The sequence below is a fragment of the Pseudopodoces humilis genome, chromosome 1, assembly GCF_049639895.1.
Source record: "Pseudopodoces humilis isolate 2021_Gansu_Grassland_sample_001 chromosome 1, ASM4963989v1, whole genome shotgun sequence".
Classification (NCBI taxonomy): Eukaryota; Metazoa; Chordata; class Aves; order Passeriformes; family Paridae; genus Pseudopodoces; species Pseudopodoces humilis.
The window spans coordinates 59425000-59438095 of NC_142200.1; the positions used below are offsets into that span (position 1 = coordinate 59425000).

Sequence of the window (13096 nt, forward strand, 5' to 3'; positions counted from 1 at the left end):
TCCCTTTAGCACTGCTGGTAAATAAACCCCTGTTTTATGCTTTCAAACATATATCTTCATTCTTTATTAATTCAGTAGAGTTTACCAGCTTTTATCTCAACCAAAAATATATATAATTTTTAAATTCATTTTCACAGAATTCTCATTGTGGTTACACACAACTTGGTAGGCATTATTAGTTTGAAGAGTCTTTATTAATATAAAAGAGATGGTAATGAAACGTTTGCACTAACTGAAGTAGGTATAAAATAAAAGACAATCAAGTTTAATGTGTACTTCTCAAATGGGCATCACAAATCCAACAAGTACCAAATTTAAAGACTAAAATTAAGACTAAAATTGCTTGCTCATTTCTTCCTATTGAGAACTTTGTTTCTTAAAAAAAACCCCAAAACCAAAAACAGACCAAAGAAATTGAAACAAAAAATTTCAAAAAACTGGACTGAAGACCAGTCTTTCAGCTACTGATTAACTTCATGCCAGTGAACAGGCCTTATTGCTCCAGATGTTGAAACACTAAACCATACAGGTCCAGCTACTGGATTTCAAGATCCATCTTTACATTGAAACATCCCAAAAGGGCTCTGAGCACCCCAGGGATGCTGTGCTCTCCTGCTGTGACGGCCAAGGCCAAGCTGAGTATGTATCTCCACAGCTTAGCCTTGGACATCACAGCAGGAAAGCAAAGCTGCTGCATTGCTCATGCTAAGATGAAAAGAGGAAAAGATCAAGTTCATACAAACATTTCCTTTCTCAGCTCTCTAGACTTTATTTTTCCAGTTTAACTTGCAGCAAGCCTTCCAAACACAGTTCAAGGCCAGAACATGTGGCGAATGTTCATTTCAGGTCCATTTTCCAATAAGATGGAGCTGTTTGTCTTTGGCACATGTGCTTTGATCCTCCTACTTGGAGTCACATGAAAAGTCAACTCAGTTCTTGTTTTTTGCCCTGAAATTCGTGGGTATTCCCATCACTGCCATTGACACCTGCCCAGAAAGCCTGGAGGAGAGATGGGTGGCTTGTAACGTCTGTTAGGACTTTGTGCTCCTCGCTTAGACACGCAGACGATCCTAGGAGATGTCGAGCAGCAGAGAACTGGTTGCACGGGTCTGTGCCGTGTCCTGAGCTTCTGTACATCACGATTTGATGTTTTGGGCAGGATTGTGTAGGAAAAAAATACCGCTTTCAAAGCCTCTCAGTGACTAAAAGATGCTGACTGAAGGAAGGTCTGTTAAAATTAAAAAGATCCTTGGCAGAAGACGTAAAGAAGTTATTTCGAGTTATATTCGAGATTCTCAAATTAATAACCTACCTAATTACTAAGAGGTGCTAGCAGAGGGAGGCAATCCACAGATTTATTTCAAGGAGGGCATGGTGGAAACTCTCCTCCCAAACCTGGTGATCTGTGGTCTCAAATTAATGACTCGCAGCACTTTTCAGATCCCAACCCTCTTTCAAGAACAATCAGCGCTGTCTGGAAAAGTTTGTGCGGGCACCTCCGGGCGCTGGGGGGCACCCGGGGAGCCACCGTCCGGCGGTGCCGCGGGTGCGCTCTGCGCTTCGTGCGCCGCGGCGGCCCCGGGGCCCGCCGGCCGCTCCAGACGCCGCTTCCCGCACCAATTCCTGCTGCTCCGCAGCTCCGCCGGCAGCGCCCGAGCCCCGCGGCCGCCGAGGGGCGTGTCCGGGGCGTGTCCGGGGCGTGTCCGGGGCGTGTCCGGGGCGTGTTCCGCCGGCCCAAGGCGCCCGCCCGCCGCCGGCCCAGCCGGAGCGCGAGCCCCGCGCGGATCCCTGCGGGCGCCGCCGCTGCCGTTGGGGCGCGCGCGCGCGCCCGGAACAAAGTGGCCGCGGGGGGGGGGGGCGGGGCGGGCGGGGCCGGCGGCGCGGGAAGGGGAGGCAGCGGGGCCGGGAAGATGAACCGGAGTTTCAACAAATCTCAGACTCTGCGGTATCTGGAGTGCAGCGCGGTGGAAGTGAAGAGTAAGGTGAGCAGACCGCGGCGCGGCCTCGGCCGGGAGCGCCCCTGCCCGGTGGTGCTCTCGAAAATGAATGGGGAGCCCCCTCAACTTCCCCCGTGTCTCCCCTCCCCGCCCGGTGCGGCCGGAGCCGTGTCCCAGGCTCAGCCCGCAGAGCGGTGACGGGCTGGCGGAGAGGCGGGATCAGCGCTCCGGGCGCAGCTCCCGGCGAGCCGCCCCTGCCCGGCCGGAGGCGGCGGCGCGACCCTTCCCCGCCCGCCCCTGCTCCATCTTTTGTTTCGCCGCGGAGACTCCGGCCGTAACTTCGTGGGGCGGCTCGGGAAGCGCCGCTGGCCTCGCCTGGCGGGCGGGCCGGGGCTCGGCCCGGGGGCACCGGGAGGCGCGGCGGCGGCGCCGCTCTCGCCCCACCCCGGGACGTTTCAGCCCCCCGGAGCTCCGACCGGCTCCCGGTGGGCGGGATGGGTGCCTCGGCGCTTTCTGAGGAGCGGAGCGGAGGAGCGGGAGGGAGAACGGCCGGGTCCCCCCGCCGGTGCTGGCGGCGCCGCGGTCCTGCCGTAGGTCCGAGCCGCAGGAGCCAGAGGGAGACCTGCGGAAAGCTTCCCCCTCCTGCGGTGGCTGTGCCGGGATGCCGGCACCGGCATCAGCTTGTGCACGCTGGTGGTGCTGGGGAAGGAGCCGAGATCGGCAAGGCTGCCGGAGCTGGCCCGAAGGACGGTGTCGGGTGGCTGTGCCTGATGTTGGTCTCGCTGAGCTCTCGTCGAAAGGCTTGGGTCGCTCTCGGTTGAACCAGCACATCAAGATCTTGCCTGTGCCTCTGAGGGATAAAATAAGTAGCATTTAAGCAAAACTGAGAAATCTCCCCGAAAGCCCGTGTTTTATACACATAAAACAGGCAAGGTGTAGGTAATGCGGAAGTTGGAAAGAGTACGGATAGCGTTAACCTTTGCTGGAGTCTCTGATCACCTGCTGAGATGGTGTTGAAGGCAGCGTCTTTGGGGCTTTCTGCTTGGTGCTGCTCATTTTTGTCCATTTTTGCCGTTAAAATTTGTATTCAGATCAAATGGCCTCGAGCAACACATAGAGCAGAGGTGGCTTCAGTGGGAGAAGTACCTTGTGTCCAAGGGAGCTTCTAATAATTTCTAAACATGGCACCTGAAATGTGGGTTCAGCCCCTTATTTCCTAACTTCCTATTGCCACTCGAAAGGGCTCAACTGGCGTAGAAAGTTTTCTTTCTGCTTCCATAGCTGGAAAGTTTTGGTTCGGCTTGTACTGGTTCTAAGATGTAACCCACCCACAACATTCCTTGTGGCTCCCAAATGCTCCAGATCCCATCTTCTGAATTAGACCTCTTACATTCTATGAATGTTAAACTGAAACCTTTACTAACTACATAGAGAATTTTTAAGTTCATCTCCTCTCTTCTACTTCAGTATTGCCATAGCTTGAGTTTGTTCTATTAGCAATTAGAAAGCAACCTTATAGTAAAGAGCTTGTAGCTTCCCTTACAGCTGCAGGAATTCTATAAGTGAATGCCACCTGGCTATATAGACAGAGAGTGATGTGTAGGGAGATTGTAAGCCTAGGAATGATTGTGGATTTTTGGAGGGAAGGAAAATAAACTTGTACGAGTGGGATGGGTTTACTGAAGGCCTTCTGTAGCTCAGGGTTGTCACTGCTGGTGGCCCCGAACTTAGTATGGAAACTCTGCACTGGAAGAAAACTTAAAGTAGAGGCTGAATTCAAAATACCCCGTCTAGGGCCTACAGCAATGATCTGTGAACCTGCAGTGTGTGTCAGTGGAAGCTGTGCTGTTGAATTTCCTGGTGCTGGTGAGTTTTACTGTTAGCATGACTTGGGCACAATAACAGCTAGGCTGTTGATTTAGCAGGCTATTGGTGCTGACATTGCAAGATAGTTTTATTTTGCCTGTGAAGGTCATAGGTTCCCTCTGACAGTGATCCAAAGGAGGTCCAGTGAAAAGCTCTGGCCAATGGTACCTGGTAAGGTGCTGAATAAAAACCTTATACCTCTTAAAAACACAGTGCTCCTGTAGGATGGGTTGTGATGCTGGCAGCCTTGTCCTTGTGGATCACTGTGTTGTTGTGCTGTGGTCATCTAGAAATAAAGTGTTGAGATTTTTTTGTTTGCATGGACTGTCTGAGGCTGGGAAAACAAAAAGGTTCAGTAATGCTACTTTTGGTAGCCCTGTGTAGTTCAACCTTTTAAACACTTAGTTGCCTGTGTTTTGTAAGTATGAGGCCTGTCTGGGCTTGCCTGGGAACTTGAAAGTTGAGTCTGAGAACTCATGATTTTGCAGCTATCGCCTGAGAGCGCAGGCTGCCAGGTGAGTGGAGGTGGGTGCAGCTCAGCTTCTGCGCCGGGGCATGCTGCTGGCTGGGGATCAAGGGATTCTTGGTGGCTTTTCAAAGGCTGGGGAAGTGGCAGTCCGTGGGCAGGTGGAATCCCTTTTAGCAGAGGAGCTGAGTGTGAGAGAGTGCTGCTTTTACACAATGGTGTGAAATAGATTTTCTCCTCTGAAGACTGAGTTTGAGCAGAAGGAGCTCTGGGAAAAATGGTTTTGAGGAGTTGGATGGGAGATAACCCCAGCATCTGCAAACTTTGATGTCCCTGCCTCTGTTATGATTACCAGGTGGTTCCTACTTAAGAATAAACCGACATCCTGCTGGTGTCTTGCATTAGTCACAATTCAGAAAAGGCTCCTGTGAAACCTGCTTTTTCTGGATTTTCTGAATTTCTTCCCTTTTCTCCAAAAAACAAGTTCTTGAATGTCAGTTTGTGCCCTTGATTATTGGAAGGGGATAGTTTGTCAGCACTAAGTTCCATACTGGATAAGACACTTCTCTGGAAATCCCCAAGTATCCTGAAGTTATAAGGTTCTCGATGCATGCCAGAGGGTTGTTAAAAGCAGAGTGTGTGTGTGTGTATGTATCTGTGTGTTGGAAGGGGGCAGTGGGGGGAAAGGAGGAGGGAGCATCTGGATGGCTGAACTCATTCCCGTCTTTGACATCCCTCTTGTGCCAGAGGGCCAAAAGCTGCAGGCGGTATTCCTCTTTTTTTGTCCAGCGGACCTGTGAGGTTTGTGGATGATCGGATTTCAGCGGGTCTGAACCAGCCTGTACCTCTGTTGAACCTAGCCTGACCCATCACCCCTGCTGGGAACGTGGCCCAAAGTATGCTTCAGCTCATGATTCTTGTGTCCGTGGATTTTTCATGTGTGTGACTACATGGTGGTGACACGGGCAGTGATGTATTCTCTGGGTATGTCATTGCAGAAGGATGGGCTTTGTGGCACTGTGTTGTACCTTTTGGTGTATGTCAGGTCACTTTTCCTCTGAGTGACTGTAAGGGGCTACAAAAGCTTCATGGATCTCTGTGCTGCGGCAAATACTGAAGGGAAAAACCCTCTGCTGTCTGTGCACACCTCTGTTTTCAGACATGGCAGTGGTGGAAATTGCTGCAGTCTTCTGCTTTAAGAAGTCCCCTTCTATCTGGCTTCCTGATTTCTCCCTTGCTCTGCCTCATCCTCAAAGAGCTGGCCTTAAAATCAAAACTCTTAAAAGCTTATTGCTGGATAGAAGAGACGAAGGGTAAAGAGAAACCTGCTTAGAAGTTGGCACATGTCATAAGAAAATATTAATTGAATTGTAATTACACCTTAGCCCTTCTCTCCTGTCTTTCACGACAAAATAAATTAGAAGCTCAGCTCTTATCTAGGTGTTGTCTCTGTAGCTCAGGATTAATGTTTCAGCCCTTTTAGAAAGGATCTGAAAACACATTATCTTGCTGGCTTAGAAGAACTGTGTATTCTCATGTGTCTACTACTCACTGGCTCCTTTCCTCTGTTGGGTGACAAGTGAAGTATCTGTCCCCCTCAAGAAACTGCCTCTAATCTCTGAAAAAGATTTCCAGATGACCCTTTCTCTCCCCTTTTTTCCCCTTTTACCATGAGCTCCAGTGCCTGCAATGTGTGGGGCTTTTTGTGTTTGTTTTGTTTGGGATCTTGTGACCACAGGCAGAGTTCTTAACGTATTTTTCATTTTCTGTCTTTAGCTTATAGAGAGGTTACAGGCTTCTTTGCCTGTGAACATAAGTCTACAGAAGAACAAATGCTTTTAAAATCAGAATTCCTACATTAGTGGTGGAACTTGTCTTGAATTATAACTCCATGAAGCCAGTCTTCTTTTGTCTTGCTCTGAGTGAAAGGAGGTTTTATTTTTTGTTCCCTTGAATATTATACACAGTTTTTCAAACAGGAGGGTAACTATCAGCCCAAAGGTGCATTTCTTTTCCAATCTCTTAGATATTTTGGAATAGTGGAAGTACAAGATTGCCTCAGGCCTTTAAATGACAGCACTTTGAATTCTTTGTGAAAGTGTGTGTTGTTTTGGTTTTTTTTTTCCACTTTGAAACTGACAGGTCCATGTTTCTGGCTTAAAAGCAGTAGAGTACTGTTTTTCTGTTACTACTATATGAATTCCTGTGAACTCTATGTACTAGTAAGAATTAATTTTCATTGTTTCAAAGATGCCTAGATGTACTCATCTAGGATGTGTCCCTGATAAAAGCTTTGCAAAAGAACCCTTTGTTGTTGATGAAGCCTCTTGGACAATGGAACTTTTGATAGTGGCTGAGGATTGTAAAAACATAGCTACCTGACTCACATGCTGACTGTCACATTTCTGCCTTATTAATAGTGTCATGTTTTCTTGCATTGCAAACTGATTTACAAATTAACAATAATGTGACTAACATCCTACTACTATAAACAAACCCATTAAGATAAATAGAACCAGTTAATTGTAACCATATTTTTTATACTCTTCTCCTATCCTGTTTCGACTCTCATTAAATATTGGTGTTTAGATGGGTGCCGCAGATGGATTATTAATAAATTTTCAATCATTTTCTGATATGCCCTGAGTAGGCAGGATACTAATATGCTGTTCAAAGACAAAAAGCATCTTCAGGATCAGCTGTGCTCTGTGCTCTTAGCAGGTCACTAGTAGCTGAGGCTGGTCTGAGGCACAATCAGTGCTTTAGCAAGCCTGTCCAGCTGCCAGGTAGATGTAGCATTCAAACAGCTTCTGGGTGCTTTGTCCTGCTCACGTGTTGTCCCCCTTTCTTAGAAGAAGTGTGCCTGTGCTGTTACGTAAAGATGGATGGTTTAAACCTTTTGCATCTTCCCCTCCCTCCAAAGTTGCTGGCATTGCATGTCCACATGGCTGTTGAGCTATGGCAGAATAGGTATACACATTGTGTATTTGAAACCTATGAAGTGTAACATTAAGCAGTGCTAAAAGTGCAGCAATAGCACTAAGAGCAAGCTGACTTTTAACAGCCCTCTCTGAAGAGGTTTTAAAGGTCTGGTTCTGCACCGTCTGGTGTTAACTGAGACAGGCCTACAAATTGTGTTTTCCAGCCTTTTGTACTTTGATTTCACTCTAACCCTGAAGCTGTACAGGCCTTCTGAAGTTTTAAGGAAAGTTTTCCATGTGTAGCACACTTCAAAATAGATCAAAAAGCAGCACTCTTTTTAAACACTACAGAACTACAGAATGTTAAAACAGACTTTAAGTCTGCTTAAAGTTTTTAAGCAGTACTTTAGATTTTTCCAAGTTAAGGTCATACTTGTCATACCTGGCATTAAACTAAAATAAGTGCAGTAAAAAGCCCTGTAACCATCTGATTTGACTTCTGTTTTTGAGCTTGAAAACATATTCAATTATATGCAAACCAAATGTGGCACGGACTCAGAAAACCGCAGTGCTTCCCCCTCTCAAATGAAGACAGTGTGCCACAGTAATAGCAACTTGAGACGGTCTGGGTTGTTGCAAAACATGTCAAGAGAAAGAGTCTGTAAACATTAATCTCTCAAGAAGTTTTGCCTCTGTTCCTTTCCCTCCCAGTTTGCTGGGCTTCTCACAGCAGGTATTGTGCTTATTCTGATGTGCTAAATAGCACCTACTAAACTCCTGGTTCCTTTCTCATTATGAAGAAATCTTTGTTTTCATAGTAGGATAGCTTTCTGAAGTGGTCATACCTAATAACCTTAAATCTGTCTGCTAGGTGACATGAGAGAAAGTGACCACAGCTTTCAGCTGAGCTACAGCAGCAGTGTGTCCTGTGCATGCTTGCTGCCCTTACAGATGGGAGGTCAAACCTTTCAGCTGAAAAGTGTGGCACAGACAAGTCATCTTGTGATGCTTCTGTTCAGGTGACGGCTGCAATAAGCAGCAGCACAATGTAACTATCTTCTCTGACCCGTACTCTGGCACTGTGGCAGCAGTATTGTCTCTAGGAGTTACAGGGAAGGCTGGAACATTTGAGCTACCTGGTGTCATAGAGCATGGTGTGGTGGAGGATATGCTCTGGTGCTCAGGTTTGGTGTAGTCTCAGGTCTGTCTTATCGCAGAAAGGTGCTAGTTCCTCTAACAGTGTGCCTGAAACAAGTGTTTTGGTATAGGCTTGGGTACCAGTGGTACTAACTGGATGGCTGGCACTCACCAGAAGGCTGCTATGTTGTGTTCCAGTATTCCCATGCTTTCCCATTCTTGATCCTGCTTCCAGCCTCTCTCCTGTTTGTAATACTTTTTAGTCTAGTAACTTTGGAATTTCTGATCTGCTGAAAGCTTTGTCCAGCCAGTCTGTTTTATGTGAGTAATCTTCTCAAATTTAGTCTCACCACACTGAAACAATCCTAAAGGATACTGAACAATGGACCTTTCAACTTTAAAGAGCACCTCAGAAATTTAAATGTTGTTTACAGCCAAGTCAGAAAGGAATGTCTCCCATATGAGGTTAAAATACCTGTGGAGGTTCTGTCTAACAGGCTCCAGGACTTGCTAGCTCCAAGGAGTTCTTCAGAGGTGCAATTAATAGTGCCTTCCTCTGCAGTCCCTTATCGTTCCCTTTGCGAGAGACTTTGTGTGCACTTAATCTGAGTTTTTAGGAACCAAGAAGGGTTTTCCTAGGACTCACTGCTTGCCTCTAATTACCTTTACAACGGCAAGCCAGAAGTTAAAAGATGAAATGTACCTCGGAAGACATTGCCTCCCTCTAAGTGAAGGCAAAATCTCCCGGTGCAGAGGTATTCCCGTTCCCATTGGAAATGCCTGAAGTTCACTTAAGCAGAAATGTCTGGGGAAGGGTGTGGTGCACCAGCCCCAGGGCCACCCAGCCTTGTGCCATTCCTCCTGCTTCCGCCCTGCACAGCTGTTCCCAGTCCCCCTTCAGGTCTGGCCAGCGTGCATCTGCATTAAATTATTTCTCTGCAGCTGTTGCTGGCGCTGAGCTCATGGGGAAACCTCTGGCGGCTGCTAAAAGGGTCTTAAATAAGTTTGCAATCAGCCAGAGCCCTTACTGGTTACAGGTTTCCTGTATCCATGTAGGTATCTCTCAGTAAATGTTCCAAAAGTGGTTTGCTCTCGCTGGAGACCTGTAGTACGACAGGGCTGCCTTTCTGCAGGAACCTAAGGCTCGCGGGCTTATCACAGTGTCGACCAGGCCTGATTGCTTTGTCCCTCTGGGTGGCAAGGTGCCAAATCTTTTTATCCCTCATGCTGATGGTGACATGCCATGGATCTGTGCATCCTGTTATGTACTTGTGCTTAAGCTCTGTGGTGTGTTAGAGTGGATCTGTGGTGTGTTGCATAAAAATACAGCACCATCTCAGTCCACGTCATTTGCAAACAGACTTTGGTTTGTTCCCAGAGATGCAGGGGACTGGAATAAAAAATGGAAGATACTTGCTTTTGGAAAGGTAGACTCGGCACTTAAACCACAGATTTATTTTAAAGGCTTTGCTTTCCTGCAAACGATTGTTCCTTGAAGGAGAACAACACTGGGGCTTTAAATATCAGGAGGTGAGGCAGTGAGCAAGGCTGGCAGTGTGCTGGTAGGGAGAAAGTAGCTACGTAGGTGACCTGATAGGAGAGGAACTGCTGGAGCAAGGCTGGCAAAGGAAGGAGGATGATGGTTCCAAACAAACAAGCTGATAAATTTGTTTCTGAGAATAACTATTTTCACAGACTGCCATTCTGTCGTGAGGCAAAATAAGCAGCCTAGTGGTCTAGTTCCCAAAAATTGTGAAGTAAGGTAAGTGAGGCAGGGGAAAGGGCAAGCTTGGCTTTAAGTTGACCTTGAGCTGACAGCCAAGCATCTGTGAGGAGATATCTATGAAACTGAATGTGAGGTGCATCTCATGAGCAGCAGGTGATCTGAGAGTAATGGGAACAGAGAGAAGAATTTATCTTTTAAGTAGATGCGGAAGAAAGGGAAGTGCTGTCCTGAACTGAGCCTTACAGACCCCTGGAGAGGGTTGAAGGAGTTACAAAGGTTGTTCTTGTAACAAAAAGCAGAGATATGAAACATTGTGTCAAAGAAGAGGAAAAAGAAGGGGAGCCACTGATTTTCTTTGGTGAGAGAAAGTATTTCAAGCATTTAAGATACTAAAGCATGGCTGTGTTTTTCTGGGAGAGTAAAAGGAGGGATTAGAAGGAAGAAAGGTAGAAGTATGGCATGATGTCAATTGGGAAAAAAGTTTGCGGGAGAAGGTAGTGAAATTGTGTCCCTGATGGGATTTCTATGAAGGGCAAATAGGAGAGAGGCTGTCTTGCTCTTGTGGCTTTCTTGGAAGAAATAGCAAGATGTGAGCAAGGGACTGAGCAGAACATGAAATCTCACACTTTCCACCAGCTCGATCATTTTAGTGAAGTAGAGCTGCTCTGGAACAAGCCATTGAAGAGAGAACTTGTTGCACAGAACATCTGCTTTCTTGGTGGCTTTTTGCCACTAGTGACAACCACTCTGAGACTGGGAGCAGAGCCAGAGAATGCTGTGTGAGCTGGGGAAGATGCAACTGGGCGAGAAAAAGGGAACAGAGAAACAGAGACATGAATATGACAGTAGAGCTCTGAAGTCCCAGGTGAAGTCAGCAAGCACAAAACCATTTACATTATCTTCCCTCCTCCTCTTTCTTGCCCTCTGCTCATTCTCGCTGATAAAGCATCCCTGATTAGCTCTTGCCAGCTTTGAAAATCTCACATGAGAGAAGAAATTACAGTCTATGCAAGGATTAAAGTGTTTAGATTTCTTTCTGTTCTTGATTTTTTTACTTCACAAGAGAAGTAGGTGGCTAATGTAATTCATGTTTATTGCTAAATGTTGCTCTTTGATGTCATCTTATTACAATACCCTGATTTCAAAGCCAGCAATAAACTAGAGGGATGGCACCTCATAAACATAGGGCTTCATTTTTGGCCCTGTAAGCATCTTGAAACTTAAAATTTAAAGAAAAAAAAATAGTTGCTCTCTTTTGCTTGCAAATAACTCTTTCATTTCACAAAATAGCAGCTCGCTAAGTAAACAAACCTCAAAATCCCGCTCCCTCATCTCCTCTGACCTCTTTTACCCTTTAGCCAGAAAAAAGCCAAAGAAAGCAGTTGGTTGCTCTTGATCAGCCTGTGTAAGTTTTGATCAGCTAGCTGTGTCTTCCTTCTTCTTTAACACAACTTTTATCTGAACACTTTTCTGGGCATCTGTTTTTGTTCAGTGTTCCTGTCTGATGTGTTGCATTTGTTGTGAGTTTTTTGTCATCAAACTGCGGACAACAAATACAAATACAGTGATTGGCTGATTGAGGATCTTGGGAGGGAGGTTACTTTTGTGAAACAAAATGTACAGTTCTTTCTTAGTTGTTTTTTTCAGTCATAACAAGCTCAGTCAGACTAAATTCTTTTTAAGTTCTCTGCGTTCCTCCTGTCCTCTGACTTCTGCAATACTGGATGCAGTACTTGCACTAGTTAAATAGGCCTGAGTAATTTACTTCATTATGGAAAATTAATCTGCTTGTTAAAACTGTTAGTTTATCAAACAGTATAATACAGTATTGTTCTGGCAGAGACTGCTGGCAGACACCAGCCCTTGTGTATCTTTCTGTGAAGGGATGTGATAAGATGAACTTTGTGACTTAGACAAGCAGATCAATCATTTTGGCTATCAGAATTCGTAGTTTCTGTAAGATAGAAGGTGGATGTTATCTTGAAATCCCGTCTGAATACAATGCAGAGCCCCCAGTCTCCAAGCTGAGTGGTACTGCAAACCCCATTATTGCTGCGATACTCTCTATCAGTCTCATTAGGGATGATGAATGAGCTGAAGCAGTTTTTTCCGCTCTTCTGAAAAGACCTGCTGACAATGGTTGCTGCTAGTGTATGTGCACAGGGTGAATAAATCAGCTAAACTATTACTACAGTAATACTAACCTTTAAACAAAAAGGTCATTCTCATTATCTGCTTAAATCTCTTGACTCTTCCCTTCTCCTCTACAGAGTCACCTTCTAGCTCACTTGCCTCAAAAAGCTGGGTCATGCAGAAAGCACAAGTGAAATCTTTTGCATTTGTTTACTATTGTGCTATTCCCAGGCAAATGAAATTGACTCTTGGGCTTTCCTAGGGCTGAACATGTGAACAAGTCAATTTGACTGTACAGCATTCCTGTCAGACCTCGGTGCCCCAAGCCTGCAATGGCATTCCCACATGTCAGGCTCCACTGATCCTGTAGTTTCCAGTGTGCCTGCAGGGGCTAGGCTGGGAGGCTTGGCCCTTTTTCCAGCTGTCTTCTCATGTGGCAACTCAAGCTGAGCTTTGGGTCATACCAGCCAAGTGCAAGTAACCATCCTCAGTTCTCTCCTCTGTCCTTTTCCGTGTCACTTTCCTGCTGGGTGCAATGTCCCTGCACAGGACCTGAGCCCTGTTCTGGCTGTGTTGGGCAGAGCAGGTTGGATGGGTTCCCTCAGCAGACCATGGGTCCGAGGGGGGATGTGTAGGGGGGTGTTGTCCTGCCTGGGGTAAGACTGCACAGCAGCTGCTTCCTCCAAAGTACCAAGCATGCTAATGGTCCCGAACGAGCTGTCCAGTAAACAAATGGTTACTGGGATTGGTGTCTGAATGCCCTGGCATTTTGGCTAAGGGAATCCCAAGGAATCCCGGGTTCCTCCTTCAGGTGTGCAGAGCAGTAGATGCAGCTCCAAGCAAAACCTACAAAGACCTTGTTCCTGTCCCATTAGTTTATCATGTAGACAGGTGTTAAACTTGACACTCG

The 13096-nt window shown here is 46.4% G+C and overlaps 1 protein-coding gene across 1 annotated transcript in view; it reads left to right on the forward strand.

Moving 5' to 3' along the window:
* The first annotated feature begins 1852 nt into the window (after positions 1-1852).
* Positions 1853-13096, forward strand: part of PARD6G (par-6 family cell polarity regulator gamma) — a 66189-nt gene continuing 54945 nt past the window's right edge. The window contains exon 1 of the mRNA XM_005517328.3: positions 1853-1982. Coding sequence (XP_005517385.1) covers positions 1911-1982 — 72 coding nt within the window. The 5' untranslated portion in view covers positions 1853-1910. The remainder of the gene's footprint in view (positions 1983-13096) is intronic.